The following is a 15,388-nucleotide window of genomic DNA, read 5'->3' as shown; positions in this document are numbered from 1 at the left end:
ATTTACTATGGTGCTAAGTGATGATCTCCTAATTTCTGTGTAGTACAAGGAAATAATCTATTCTCTTTCACCCTCCGTCAGCCCTCCTCTCCATTACTCAGAGATGTCTTGAGTTAGATAACTTTTTTCTTTTAATAAAGTGTCAAGAGTGTTACATTTCTTACTGGCGTATTTTGTACTCTCTCAGTTTTAGCATTAGGGTTTCATTTTTGTTTTTGCTTTCGGTGTGGTTGTGGATATGCTCAGAAAGAAAAAGAAATAAAGGAAATACAGGATGTATGGAAGCATATTTAAGCATGGGTTATGCCTCTGTATTGCCTGTCTGCCGGAGGAATTTTATACAATATTCCATTCTAAAGCTTTTGAACGTCTCAAAAATACAGCCCTAACTCATTCATTTTTGCACATTCATCATAGGCTAAATATACTAAGCACTCAAAAAGTAATTTTTAATTCAAGTTGAATGTATTTTTTGAATGAATGTAAGGGTCAAGAACCTGACCATACATAAATCCATGTGTGTAGAAATAACTAGATTCTTTGTGTATAAGCCCTTAGTGTGTGTATAGATTCTTACATGAGTTTTTCTTGCATGATCCTATAGAGGGAATTTTAAAAGTAACTTGTTATTTTTATAAGCATTGTCACATATTTCATTTTTCCTTACCAGTGACTCATTTTTCCCCCATTAAGATGCTGATTGCTTATTTTCCAAGCACCTGCAACTAATTAAAATCTTTACAAGCTTCCTTAAACCTCTACTAAGTAAATTTTATACTTGAGAAATCCGAGATGGAGATTATGTGGTTGACAATTATCAATAAAAATTATTCAGTCAGATCTAAATTGCTGAGATTCCTAGTGTTAAAGCCCTATCAGTAATAAGTACTTACATATTCCATGTTTAATAATAATACATAGTATGGATCCCACTTTAATGTTTTCATATTAAATTATCTTTATTTTATGAAATATTTGGGAACCTGCCCTGTGCTTTTTGACTATATCAGTGAAATGTTTAAAAATGTTTAAAGAAGACAGTTTACAAATGCTGGAAAGGCTGTGGAGAAAAGGGAACCCTCCTACACTGCTGGTGGGAATGCAGTTTGGGGCAGCCACTGTGGAAAACAATATGGAGATTCCTCAAAACACTAGGAATAGACTTACCATATGACCCAGGAATCCCACTCCTGGGCATATATCCAGAAGGAACCCTACTTCAGTATGACACCTGCACCCCAATGTTCCTAGCAGCACTATTTACAATAGCCAAGACATGGAAACAGCCTAAATGTCCATCAACAGATGACTGGATAAAGAAGAGGTGGTATATTTATACAATGGAATACTATTCAGCCATAAAAATGACAACATAATGCCATTTGCAGCAACATGGATGCTCCTGGAGAATGTCATTCTAAGTGAAGTAAGCCAGAAAGAGAAAGAAAAATACCATATGAGATTGCTCATATATGGAATCTAAAAAAAACAAAACAAACAAAAAAAGCATAAATATAAAACAGAAATAGATTCATAGACATAGAATACAAACTTGTGGTTGCCAAGGGGGCGGGGGGTGGGAAGGGATAGACTGGGATTTCAAAATTGTAGAATAGATAAACAGGATTATACTGTGTAGCACAGGGAAATATATACAAGATCTTATGGTAGCTAACAGAGAAAAAAAATGTGACAATGCATATATGTATGTTCATGTATAACTGAAAAATTGTGCTCTACACTGGAATTTGACACAACATTGTAAAATGATTATAAATCAATAAAAATATTAAAAAAAAGAATAGAAAACAAACTTATGGTCACCAGGGGGTAAAGGGGTGAAGGGATAAATCGGGGGTGAAGGGATAAATTGGGAGTTCGAGATTTCCAGATACTAAGTACTATATAGAAAATAAATAAATAACAAGTTTATACTGTGTAGCACAGGGAATTATATTCAATATCTTATAGTAATTTATGGTGAAAAAGAATATGAAAATGAATACATACATGTATGTGTGTGAATGAAGTATGATGCTGTACATCAGAAATTGACACATTGTAACTGACTATGCTTCAACTAAAAAATAAATAGATGCATAAAAATTAAAAGAGAGAAAAAAAAGAAGACAGTGTAGGTCGTACAAACTTATCTAACACTTTTTGAGGTGGACAGTCTCCTTTTGGAGAATTGCAAAATTGGGCGGAAGGCAGCATGCTTTTACAGGATAAAGCATAAAGAACAAGGAAAAAAAAGAAGATATCTGATTAGTTGGGGCCACATAACCAACCTTGTTTGGAGTGAGAGGACCCAGAGTTGACTTGGTGTTTGGGGATTCACTGACTGGACATACCACCTTTCTTTTGGTCAAGTGGAGCATGTACAGAGACAAGAAAATCTGAGTTTCGATTTGCCGATGAGGCACCCCAGACAGGAGTGGCTCTATCATAAGCCTAGAAATTTATTTCGATGACAGGGATGTGGGCTCTACTCCCATGGAATTTACTTCCTGGGAAGGGGTGCAGACATCTAGGTATAGCACTGAAGAGAAATCTACAGAGAGTTTTACTAAGGAAGTGATGTTCAGAAATGTTAAATCTGAGACCTGATTACCTGAAGTTAACCAGGTTTGCTATAAAAGAACTATGCACTTGGACTTTATCCTTGGTTCCTAACAATGAAGACCTAAAACCTTTGGAAGTTCCTGAGTGATGTATTGCATGTCTTTCTTTATTCATAATGAGCCCTGGTCCAACACACTTGAGTTTATGCTAATGAGGTGACAGGGTGGGATCTTTAGATAGCTTCAGAGTGGGTGACTGGTCACCAGGAAGACCAGACACATGCTTTTTAGCCCCACCACCCTTCCGGGGAGGAAGTTGGGTCTGGAAATTGAGTTACAAGACCTCTTGAACAACAAGATTCTGAGAACTTCCAGGTTGATGAATGTGTTGGTGTGCTGGGAAGGTGGTCCACTTAGAGAAGACATGAAGCTCTGTGCCCTATCCCCACCACATACCTTGTCCTATGTGTATCTTCCATTTGGCTATTCCTGAGTTGTATCCTTTATAATAAACTTGTAACCAGAAGTAAAGCACTATTCTGAGTTCTGTGAGTCATTCTAGGAATTAAACCTGAAGAGGAGGTTGTGAGAATCTCTGATTTGTTGTCAGCCAAATAAAAGTGCAGGTTGCTTAGCAGCTACATTTTGAAGCTGGTGTCTAAAGGTGGGAAGGGGCTTGACTTGTTCTAGGACCTCAAAGAAAGTGTGGCTTCAAGGGTTGTAAGCAGGTGATAGACATGATCAGATTTGAAACTTATTTAAAAGAAAACATTCTTGATGACACAGAGAATTGGAACGATCAGAAGAATGGTTACAGGGAGACTCATTAGGAAGCTGGTGCAGTGTTTCACGTAGCAGAGAAGAGAGACTTTGGAGACAAGGGTAGTGAAAGTGCAGATGGACGCATACGATGTGACCTAGAAAGTACCCTCACATGTTTAAAGAAGCTTTGTAAAATACGCTTGATTCGGAAGACGTAATTGTACAGGCAGCAAATTCAAAGCTTTAATGGTGAAAACTGAGATTCAGGGTGATGTGGGAGAAGACCTAGTGTATGTCCAGGTTTGTGTGACCTTCGTTAAGTTATTTAATCATGTGAATCACAGCTACTTGATTTTGAAAATGGGAACAATAATCCTTTATCTTCCTACATCACAAAGTTTGAAGATGAAGGAAAGTAGTGTATGTCAGAGCACTTCATAGATTTGTTGTAGAAGAATGCCACTTCTCATCTGCATTTCTTCTCATCATCAAAACTGAAAGCAAAATAAAAGCTAGTTGGGGGACATTTTTTATTGGATATTTTCATCTGCCCTACTTATAGTTGAGACTTCCAAATAAGTATTTTAGGAAAAGTCATTCCTATTTTAGGTGAAATATTTTTTCTCAGTGGCTCTGAAACTGTATTTCAGGAGCAGCCAGTTCATAGAGGTGCCCCTGATCTCTTTGTGTGTATGAACTACTTTTTGTTTATTTCTCAGGGCCGTGGGAGAGGAGTGTGGGTGTGATGGTTGGTCATCTTGTTTTGTTTTTTGAGCCGGGAGGGTGGAGAGAGATGGGAAAGTAATTAGTCAGCAAGGGAGGAGTGGTTGCAGCTTCCATCCTGGAAATACCTGAAGAGAAAGAGGCATGTTGACAGCCAGGATCTGTAAGGTGAAGCCTGCGTTCTACCAGATGTTAAGTATTTCGCAGGGCTTGTGGAGTCAATTCACTCTTGATTGGCTGCCCCCCAGAAATAGAAGAACATGCTTTTTGTTTTAGTGCTTATGTGAGTAACTGTCCTAGAACAGTTTATTTTATCATCAGGGCAGGGGCTTTGTCTTATTCACTGCTACACCTGCAGATCCTAGTTGTGTGTCTGTCACGTATCTTCTTAATAAAAACTTGTTGAGTGAAGGCATTTTTGTAAGGCATCTTCATAATATTTACTAAACTTTCTTAGACCATGCTTAACATGTACAACTATGCTTATGAGCATGATTGTCTGAAATGTAATATGTACCCATGTGGTCTGCAGTGTCTGGTTGGTTCTCCCTCCTTAGCATCTCTCATACCTGTTCCCCACCTCCCTCCCCACTGCCACTTCCTTCATTGAATCCCTTGTCTTACTTGGATTATTACTGTAGTTTTTAAACTGGTATTCTACCTTCAGATCTTAAACCTTCCAACCACCCTTCCCATTGCCGCTAAGGTAGAGCGTCTGTAAGATATAAACTTAGTCTCCTGCTGAAATACTTCAGTGGTGCCCCTTTATTTACCACAGTGAGTTTCCAGCCATCGATATGTATGTTCTAGATACATCATGGAATGTTACAGTCAGTTGGGAGGTGATAGTTATAGCATAGTATTTGTGCTGTCTCTCATGAAAATGAGTCCAGAGGGAGACAAAAGTGAGGATTGTGCCATAGTTATAAATTCGCTTTTAAATGGTTCATGAAATCTCAAGGATAGAAACAGCGCAGCTAGAATGTCCATTTTCTTTGCCACCGTTTAGAACTAGAAAGAGCATACTGCTAAACTAGACCTTGCCAGGAAGATAAAGCACTGCTTTCCTCCATAATATTTTCATTATGTCAATACCCTGTTTACATTATGACTTTTATTAATGCTTGGTGCTTGTTGTAGATGATAGTAGTTTAATTTATTTTTTAATGAAGTTATTAATATAGGCACATTATGCTTTTTAATACAGATGTCATACATTTTTATAGTTATATACTTCTAACCATTCAAAGGATGAAACAAACAAACAAAAAGATCAGTATGAAATTGTGTCTCTGAAAGGAGTGATTGCCAACTCATATTTGTCTGGCATTGTCGTGAACTGAGGAGTGTAATTCAGCATAGACAATGCGGCATGGCAGCAACAGTGCAGTCATCTTATTGGTCAGGAAATAGCAAGACCTGAATGTTGTCAGTTACAAGAGTCATGGTAACACACATCCAAACAATACTTTATCCATTTAAAAGTAAATTTTAATTATTTTGAATTAGTATTTTCCTTCAAATAGATAAACATGTACAGTGGAATACTGAGTTATTTATACCAACTATCACTTTCTAGTTTATTTCTTACTATACTGTAGATATTTTGTGAAGTCCACTTGTTTTGTAGTAAATGTTAAAGGAGCATATTAAATGGTTTTAGGTGTTAAAATACAATTAATTGAAGCATTCTGCTTGATGTGTCAGACCACAGATCTCAGAGTCAACAGAGCAACTAGAAATTAGGGGAAACCTCCAAGAAGCAAGGAAATTAGAGTTGGTGAGCCCAACTCTTCCTAAATCTTTTGAGTGTCACATTTCACAGGCTGAGGTAAGACCCATAGGAAACCAGACTAACAAACAGCATTTGGAAGCCATAAGAACAAAACAGAAATGACATATAAGTAGCTGAGTACCATGAGAGAGAGTTTACAGTTTGAATCTAGGCAAGGTAACTGCCTGTTAGAACAGAAATCCAGTAATCCTCAGAAAAACCTGACAGAATTCATTGTTTCTGTAATATATTATCTAGTGTCTAGTTTTCTATAAAAATATTAAACATGCAGTTAAGCAGGAAAATATGATCCATGACCAAGAAAAAGGCAGTCAGTAGAAACTCTTAGTTAGCCTAGACTTGAATTTAGCAAAGATTTTAAAGCAGCTATTTTAAATATTTTTAAAGAATTAAAGGAAAGTATGTTTGAAGAATTAAAGGAAAGTATAGGTATGACTAAACAGATAGGTAGTCTTCACAAAGCAATGGAAACTGTATTTAGACCAAAAAAAAAAAAAAATCCCAAACAAACCTGGTCTTAGAGCTTGAAGTTTGCTAGGTGGGCTAAAAAACTGTTTGGAAATGTCAGAAGAGAGGAACAGCATCCCTGAGGACCCAGTAGAAATGACCCTGTGCAAGGAACAGAAAGAAAAAGATTGAAGACAAATGAACAAAACCTCTGAGAACTGTGAAGTAGTCCAGTGCACATGCTGTAATCATGGAAGGAGCAGTGAGAAAGAGGCATAAAAATATTTGAAGAAACAATGGTCCTATCTCCCCAAATTTACTGAAAAACATTGACAGATCCAAGAAGCCTGCAGAGTCCCTATATGATAAAAGAGAAAATTCTGAAAACAGCCAGAGGAAAATCACACGTGTTGCTTACACTTCAAGGAAAAGACTGAAATTATTTGTTGCTGATGATACAATTCAGGCTTTTAAGAAATAAATTAGAATTTTGCAAAACTTGTATTCATCGATACTTTCCAATAATCGACTTTGGAAAATTTGTATCCACCAATAGCTTCCCAATTACTTTGAAAGTTTTTTTTTTATAATATTGATAGTGATATTAAGAAATACGATTTTTAAAAAATATTGTTCAATGAAGTGTGTCAACATTTGAAAGTCCACATAAGGAAGATGTGCATAATTTAGTGAACCAGTATTTTCCAGATGACCAATGTACTATGTTACCAAGTCATTCACTGGTAAAGGGGCCTTTCAAAGTGCCACATAGACCAATGAATTCTAATGTAGCAGAGTACAGAAAGTGTATTCATGTGGCTTCAGATTATATATTGCAACTACTTTTAAACAAACTGCCACACATCAAGGTTTATTGTCATATCAAAGAAGAGGAACTGCTATTACCTAAAAAGGCTGTTAAATTACTTCTCCCTTCCCCAGTTACCTACCTCTGAGAGACTAAATTTTTTTCATGTATTTCAACTAAAACAACATACTGAATGCAACATTCTTACATGTAAGAATCCAGATGTCTTCTTCTAAGCCAGACATGAAGGAGATTTGCAAAATGTAAAACTAAGTTCTTTTGTTTTGGAAGTTATAGCTGTTTTCATAAAAAATACTATTTATATTAGTATATATTAATATGTAATAATATAGAGTTTATTATTACCTTTAAGCTTACGAGGTTTTTTAATTCTTAGTTTTAACTTTTAATACAGTAAATGTCAATAGATAGAATCCACGTCAACAGAAGCTCTTCGAAGTCTTTCATACTTTTTAAATGCGAAGACGCCCTGAGACTGAAAAAGCTTGAGAATTATTTTGAGTCGGCTCTGTCTCCTCCACCTTTAGGTAGCAGATTCCTTTGAGAGCATCAGACTGGAAAATTGGAACTATCTTGTAGCCCAGGAGATTAGTGTTCTTGAGTATATGATGACATTCAATTTTTGTTGATATCCTTGGTTATTTTCAAGTGGACCACACAGTAGGCTGTTGAGAGTGCCTCTTACTGTCTCTGATGGCAGCCTTTTCTTTTTCTCTTCTGATATTTGTTTCCAGACCTTTTCTTTTTAACAGGGAACTTTATCACGAAAGCAGCAGAGGGCCTTTGCTGTGGTGACTAATCCTTATTTTCTTTACTTCTTCCTCCTTTTGTTATGTTTAGAGGTTATCAAGGGAGAGCTTTTAAAAAGTCTTAGGGGTCTTCACAGAGGCCTGCACAGTCAATTCCTATGCTGTTCTGGGTTGTTATTTAGTTTCTGGGAAAGAGCATTAACCATTTGAAATCAAAGAATCATTGAAGTTTGTCTCACATGGTGTGAAGAAGAATTATAAAAATGATAACTAAGAGAAATTCATCCAGAATTTTTGTTTGTTTGTTTTTAGTCCTGCTTATAATTTGTTGAATGCACGTAACAATGGCTGTTTATATATCTTACCTACTAGGTGACAAGACCAATCTGCCAGAGATAAATTTATTATAAGGGATGTTCGTTGTATAAATGTGTAGTAAATTTATTTTAACATTGCATTATTTTATTCTTTGACAAAAATAAACCATCACAAAACAAAAGCAAGAGAGCCCACCTGCCTACCTACCTACTTGCATGAAACTGGATGATTCCCAACTTCCTCAGTGTGTCACTGCTTTTTCGACATCTTGGTGTTCGTCCTATTTTCTGGACTTGTGCTTAATTTGAATTTAGGATGCCTCTCACTATTAATGAGCTTGTACAGATTTTAAGACTTACTGTGGCCTAGAAATGTTCAGACAAATGTTTCTGTACTCTTTTCTGGTCTTTTATTTTTTTACCTAGTATTTTTGGTACTCTTGAAACTTGCATAGTGGATAAGAGCATTGTAGCAACTTTATTTTATACTTTATTTCTTTGATAGTTGAGTTACATGGAAGTAATAAAACTGAGAGTTTTTTCCCATATTATCTTTAAGGAACTCAATAGTAACTTACTGTCTAAACTATATTTTCTTCAATTTTTGAAATGACATGGGTTTTCTTTCTCAGTGCAAATAATTACAGTTCTAAAAGTTAATAGAGGCTTTCACCAAAATAGAAGACTTCTAATTTGAGGATCTCAATTAGGGGTATTTATTGGGGTCTGAATAAGACCTGATTATTCATCAGCTGTTTTCTTAAACCATAATTTTCCTTGTGTTTTCTTAGGTCAAAGATGAAGAGGAAGCCTTTCTGGATTGGAGTGATGATGATGACGATAATGGATTTGATCCCAGCACACTGCCAGATCCAGATAAGTACAGGAGCTCTGACGAGTCAGACAGTGAAGATATGGAAAATAAAACTAGGTATGTTTCACCATTGGTAGCATTAAGTAAATGGGTCTTCTCCTTTTAATAAATTCAAAAGATGCGTGGAGACAAACATCTTATGCTCTTGTTTTAAGGTTCTGTAATTCCTGTTAACAGATATAATGGTGATATGAGGGGTGTTTTCTTGCTCTGTTCTTTTTTCTTGTCTTTCTTTCTGAGTACTGTAAGTATTAAATATTAAGTATTTGATGCACTAGGGTATATTTTAGTACAAAAAGAGATAAGATTTTATTTTGCTACACTGTCAAAGACCACTATTGATACAGTATTGTTAAAAATTATCTCTGAAATTTTTAGAAAGGCAGTTACACTTTCACATTCTTTGATATAAAATTAAGTAACAAACACATAAAATAATGGAAAACTCATACACAAATAGCCCTTGACAAATTCTCTCAAATTGGAATCTGTTTGTGATGTGGACTTCTTTGCTGGCATGTCAAAAACAAATGAAAGCGATGAACTGAATAATAGTAAGACTTGCTCAGCATGTGTTTTCAGATTACTGTGTGTTAGATTATATTGAGATTCTATTGATTTAAAAGTTGAGGATATTGAACTGCATGGACATTCTAAATCAATGAACCCATTTAGAAGGGAGGAGGGAGGTCCTAATGACAGATGAAGTTAATATGGTTGAAGGGAAGAGGAGGCCTGTTGGAACCTCCAAAATACTAGTCCAGAGTGTGGAGTTGAAAAAATAGGCCCCAGAGAGCTATAATCTGGTTTTAACTAAGAACGTTATGAAAAGTTCTCAAAAAGGTTATCCCCTTTGGAGAAAATGCTGTAGGGAGACCATTTGAGTTATTCTTCATTTTAATCATTTAAACAGAGAATTATTTTATAATAGTGAAAATGATTTCTCCAAAATGTAGTTTTCCCACATGTTGCCAGAAACTTGAGACATTTGCTATTGGACAGCTAGGCAATGGACATGGTAGCTTTCTAGTTTAGCAGACTAGATACTGAACATATTAACTTTACTACCACAAGAAGCACCACAGGTGAAAAGAACTTATTAGGATTTAGAAAAATATCTAAATGTATGCCAGGAGGGTTAAATAATTTAGGTCCAGGACATATTCCTAATACAAGAGTAAATGCGCAGACTCTGCTTCAGAAAGTTTCTTGGTGCACACGTCCAGACCTTGACGGACCATCAGTGTGGCTAGGTTTGCTCCCCTTTTTATTCTTATGTAAGTGTTGCTCTTTCAGAATAGTTTGTGGGATTGCTGTTTCAATGGATGTGATCGAACTTAACACATATGACTTTATATCATTAACTTCCAAGTATTTCTTTCTGTGTAATTTTATTCTCTGGAGGGAGTTCTAATTGGTTCTTACAGTTTGTTATTTGACCATATTTTTCACATCTGACTAACATACCTTTAAAACATAGAGCCAGCCTTTGAAGTCACTGGCAAGATGTCAACAATCCTTCTGTATCTGATTCGTAAGGATTTTTTCCCTAACATTTTTTATGATAGTTTCTGGGTCATCCTTAATCTGTGTTCAGCAGACATTTCGTTTCATTCTTCTGGCATTTCTTACCCTCACAGTGACATTTCCCTGCTACTGCCTAGCTAATAGGACTTGTTCTCTAATAGCTTCACATGTTTCATCCTCTTAATTAGCCTGTAAATGCTTTGTAGCTAGATCATCTGTACCAACACTTTCAGCTCTACCCTCTACTCATCTCCCCAACATTAATGTCATAGGCACAGAGAAAGGCACTGAAATACCTGGATTGATTAATGGGTGGATGAAGGAGATTTACAGAGTAAAGGAGAGAATCCTAATGATAAGCAGCTATGTAATTGGTCCTAATAGCTTAAATGACACAAGAGGTGACAGCATAGATGGTAGGAGTACTGGAAGAAACCCAGCTCAGACAGTGTAATGATGATGGACAAGAAGGTGGGAGTACCTTGAGAGATGCCGAAGCACCTTAACTCAAAGACAAGGGTTCAGAGGGAAAATATTTAAGCATGACATGAAAATTAAAATAGTTTTAATTTTGGGCACAACTAATAACTCCACATTAGCAGAGATTGAAAAGAATTGACAGACTTGTCCTAATTTGTCTGTGATCACAGTATAAGCTAGGGTCAGATCAGTGTGATCTACCTGAATCAAATTGATCCCTTGGTTCTAATAGTCCAATCAAGTTATACAGAATGACTCTGACATTGGGAGAGGTGACTCAGGAAAACTACCTCAAAACAAATTTAATGTCATTTAGCTGAAGACCTGATCCATGGACTCTCCATAGGATGGACTTGACTGGACTATGGTTTCCCAGCCTCAGCGTTATTGACATTCTGGCCCAGGTGGTTCTTTGTTTTGGTGGTGGGGGGGTGCTGTTGGGGTGGATGTAGACTGCTTAGCATCATCTTCTACCACCAGCACCTCCCCAGCTGGGATAACCAGAAGTATATTCAGACATTGCCAGATATCCCTCGGGGAGCAACACGTCTCACGGTTGAGAACTGCTGGACTCGACCCAGGGTGGCGGTGTGTGTTACTAGTGTGTGATCTCCCCACGCCTCATCCAGCGTGGGCTTGTTTGCATTCCTTTCCGTTTTAGCCCTGGCAGTCCTTCTCAGACAGGCTCCATCAATCCCTTGGGATTGGTACACAAGATAAAAAGCTAGTTCTTGGTATCGTCCATTTTTGGACCAGAAGACAGGGTTTAGGGTAAGTTACACGTGAGATTTCTGTGTATGCTCTAATTTTTCCTTCTCTCTTGAAATTACCTCAATGGCAGTGAATAAAGATATATATAAACTAAAACCACATTGCTTTGGATGAGAAAAGGTATTCACAAGTAAATTCGTATTTACGGTATTCACAAGTAAATCCGTATTTACGGTATTCACAGGTAAATACTGCTACTGCTGTTTATCCTGTATTGTTCCTGCTTTGCTACATCTTTTTTTCTTTGCGTCTCATGAACATGAGTAAATGCTAAGATTTTGTGATGGCAGCTTTAGAGGATCCTCCTGGCATGTTCACAGGTTTTATTTGCTGCCCTGTTTGTAGCTTCTGCTCAACAATTACAGGAACAGATAGTGTTCCAGCCTTTGGTCATCCTCTCTCTCTCTCTGTAGGTTATTCCCTGGGTATTTACATAGCGTTTTCAGATATGAGTTTATATGAGGCTGGATATACCAAATAGAAAGTGGCTACTCGTCCCAAAATAACTAGTATGAGCTAGTTTCTTTGAAGTTTCCTTTGGGTGTTTCTTTTCCTTTGGTGACATCCATAGACATTCACCATGAGTAACGCTTTTGTCTTTCTATGTAGAAAGACACTTAGTAGGAAATAGGCAAAGGAGAGCCAGATTTAGTGGAGAATGACTGGATTTGGGGCCAGTAATTCCTCCTCAGGGAGATAGGATAGGGTTTTAAGGAGTGTGTCCCTCTGCCCTCCTCCTCCTCAACTCGCGCATAGCCGCAGTGGCGTTCAAGTCATCCCCTGCCCTCCATAGAGTGATCAGAATTGGCATCTCGAACACTGAGTTTCCAAAGAGATTCTGACATGCAGCTTCAGCTCCTGTAAGCCAGCATGGCGGAAAGAGAGTTCTTGCTTATACTGTGGCGCCAGGGACAATGAAAATTAGACGACCTTGAGTTCTATTGAGAAGCTTTAAGAATGCTGCCGTTAACAGCTCTGTTTATCCTCAGAAACAGAGCTGAGAAGTAGGGGGAACGAGTCACCTGCACATCGTGCGGCAGGATGCGAGCTGGCCGGTCGGCAGCGGACGCGCAGACCCTGCCGGGGGCTCTGGGCTTCTGTGCGCTGGTTTTGAGAGCAGGTGTGGAAGGGAGGGCTTGCTTTGATGCTCTCCGCTTTCTTTTCTCATCTTCATCCACCTTACAGATTGGTCCAGGCTGTGTTTCACTTTGTGGCTTTCATTTCTGACTCCTCCTTTGGAACTGAGGGCTTAGCTTAGGTAGAATTAATATAAGATGTTAGGATTAGCTGTTGTTGTTGCTATTAAAATAGAGACAGGACAGTTTGGCAGGAAATCTAGCTCTTTGTTGCGGTGGACTTTGTGACATCATAGAATTCGTTGGTCTGCTGGGAACTACACACAATCCTGTGTTCTTGTCTCTCATGAGTTTTGATACAGACTTTTATACCTTCTGAGGACAGAAGGCCTCAAATATTGCATGTAATTATCTTTTGTGCTCATAAGTGATTTTTCATTTCTTTATCTCCCAAATAGTCCCTATAATGTAGTTGTACTGCTTTCATGATAAAAATATTTTGACAAGCTTCTGTGTGTGGTGCCAAGAACTGGAGAAAGAGCTCTGCATTACTTAAACCACATTCTACCTATTTAACAGTTTAAAATATCCACTTGATCTGTAGTCTCTGGCTTCTTGTCATCCATTCTTCCAACTAAGAATTTTTTTAGGCCCTATCTTGTGTTAGGCATAATTAGTGCAGGTGCAGAGGATAAAACAGTAAGCAAAAAGAAAAACAAAAAGCCTTTCCTGCTTTCACAGAGCTTTTAGTTCTCTGGAGGTTACCGACGGCTAAGCAAGCAGTGACAAAACAATGTGATGGTTAAGTACCATGATCTGTGCACTGGGGAAGCCGTAGGGACGGGGTAGCTGAGCACAGAAGGGACGGGCCTGGCTTGGGCTTGACAAACCAGAAAGAGCTTCCTCGAGGGAGGGATGTCTAAGCTGAACCTGAAGTAAGTGTAAGTCTTAAGTGCGCAGGGAGCAGGGCAGTTGCCCTTCTAAAGAGTGTGGCCTTTGAAGTGAGACAAGTTAAACTGTTCTTTCAATAACAGCGTTCCACAGCCTCACAAGCTGAGAGGGATCGGGCTCCGAACGTGTACTGTAAGATTAATTTTTGTATATCTAGTAACATTCATCATGTTTGGTTTATGGCCATCTTCATGTGAATTGCTAATGATGTGAAAATTTGCAAAGTATTGAAAACGATGAATAAGAAGCAGCTGGATGTTCCAGATATTCATTATCCAGTCAGATTAAGTTTTTAATATTTATAATCTTAACCTTTTTCAAATAAAAAAGGGAAAGAGAAAAAGGCTATGGTTAGACTGTTACTGCCTTATATCAATCTCTTCTCCACAGACCACAGTCTCTGGCTAAGGCCAGAGACTTTATAAAGAATTCTTTATAAAGAATTGATTTATGGTGGTCTGTTTGGTAGATTACTCTAGGTGACATAAGACCAGTTACATCTATAATTTGCACCAAAACTGTTGGCATAATTTAGACGCAATAGTGTTTCTTGTACCGAGTAAACCGTTTCACATCTAAGCTGTTGTTTTGCACAGTCTGCCACGGCTCTGAATCAAAAGGCTGATCAAGGATTTTTGTCTGTTTCTCCATTTCCTTGGGGGTTTTGTTTTGTTTCCTTTTAAAAATCTTCTTTATATGAGTTTTCTGTTTTTGAGTGAACTTGCCTGTCTCTGAAAGTTCTCTCTTACCTGAAGGACATGAGCCACTTCAGTCTCTGTGGTTTCTCCTAGTGTTGGTCCATGACATCTCTTCAGTAAACTTTGTTCATCAGCCACTCTTCTTCCGAGATGTTACAGTCAGCTCTGTAATATGTGGAAGACTTTTCACTTGGTAAAGAAATGTGTATGAAATCAAAGGTGAATTTGGGGTGGGGGGGAGGAAAATTCCCAGAAAGCATTTTCCTTTCTTAACTGGTTTTGGTTGTGGCTGGGTGTGGCGTATTATGTATTTTATATAAATTGGTGGAATTATTGGTACTTAATAGAGGGGATGATTTTTTAAAAGAGATTTTTTCTTACTCAGAGTCCAGGTGATTGATAAAAGAAAAATAGTGTTGGCTACAGCTTTTACTTGCTTGACCCACTGTGCACTGGTGGATCTAGCTGTAGGTGGGAGGTGTGGAAGGAAGTTGGCTCAGCTTAATGATACACTGACTTTATTGTGTGCCTGCCATCTTTCCTTGTACTCTCTTTAACTTCAAGAGATTTATCCCTGATTTCAACATGCCTAGCAGCTCAAGAGAAACTCTTGATCATCTCTTCTTATTTGTGGAGGAAGAAAGAGAGGGAGGAATAAAGGGAGGGACAGAGGGAGGGAGGGAGGGAGGATGGAGATCCTGTGTGATACTTAGCATGAATGGAGAAACTTCCAAGGCAGCGGGTTGGGGAAAGGCAGTATTACTTGTCTTGGGACTCTGATGGGAAAGGTTGCCACCCATTGAGGAAGAAAGGCATTATTTTCTG

At 37.9% G+C, this 15,388-nt stretch overlaps 1 protein-coding gene across 1 annotated transcript in view; it reads left to right on the top strand.

Moving 5' to 3' along the window:
• Nucleotides 1–15,388, top strand: part of DDX10 (DEAD-box helicase 10) — a 213,564-nt gene that overhangs the window by 189,571 nt on the left and 8,605 nt on the right. Inside the window, exon 17 of the mRNA XM_031675526.2 lies at nt 8,978–9,117. Within this exon, the coding sequence (XP_031531386.1) occupies nt 8,978–9,117 (140 nt within the window). The remainder of the gene's footprint in view (nt 1–8,977; nt 9,118–15,388) is intronic.

The sequence above is a fragment of the Vicugna pacos genome, chromosome 33 (assembly GCF_048564905.1).
Source record: "Vicugna pacos chromosome 33, VicPac4, whole genome shotgun sequence".
NCBI classification, from domain to species: domain Eukaryota; kingdom Metazoa; phylum Chordata; class Mammalia; order Artiodactyla; family Camelidae; genus Vicugna; species Vicugna pacos.
The sequence above is the reverse complement of the archived record's forward strand: the minus strand, read 5'-3'. Positions and strand labels throughout refer to the sequence as shown.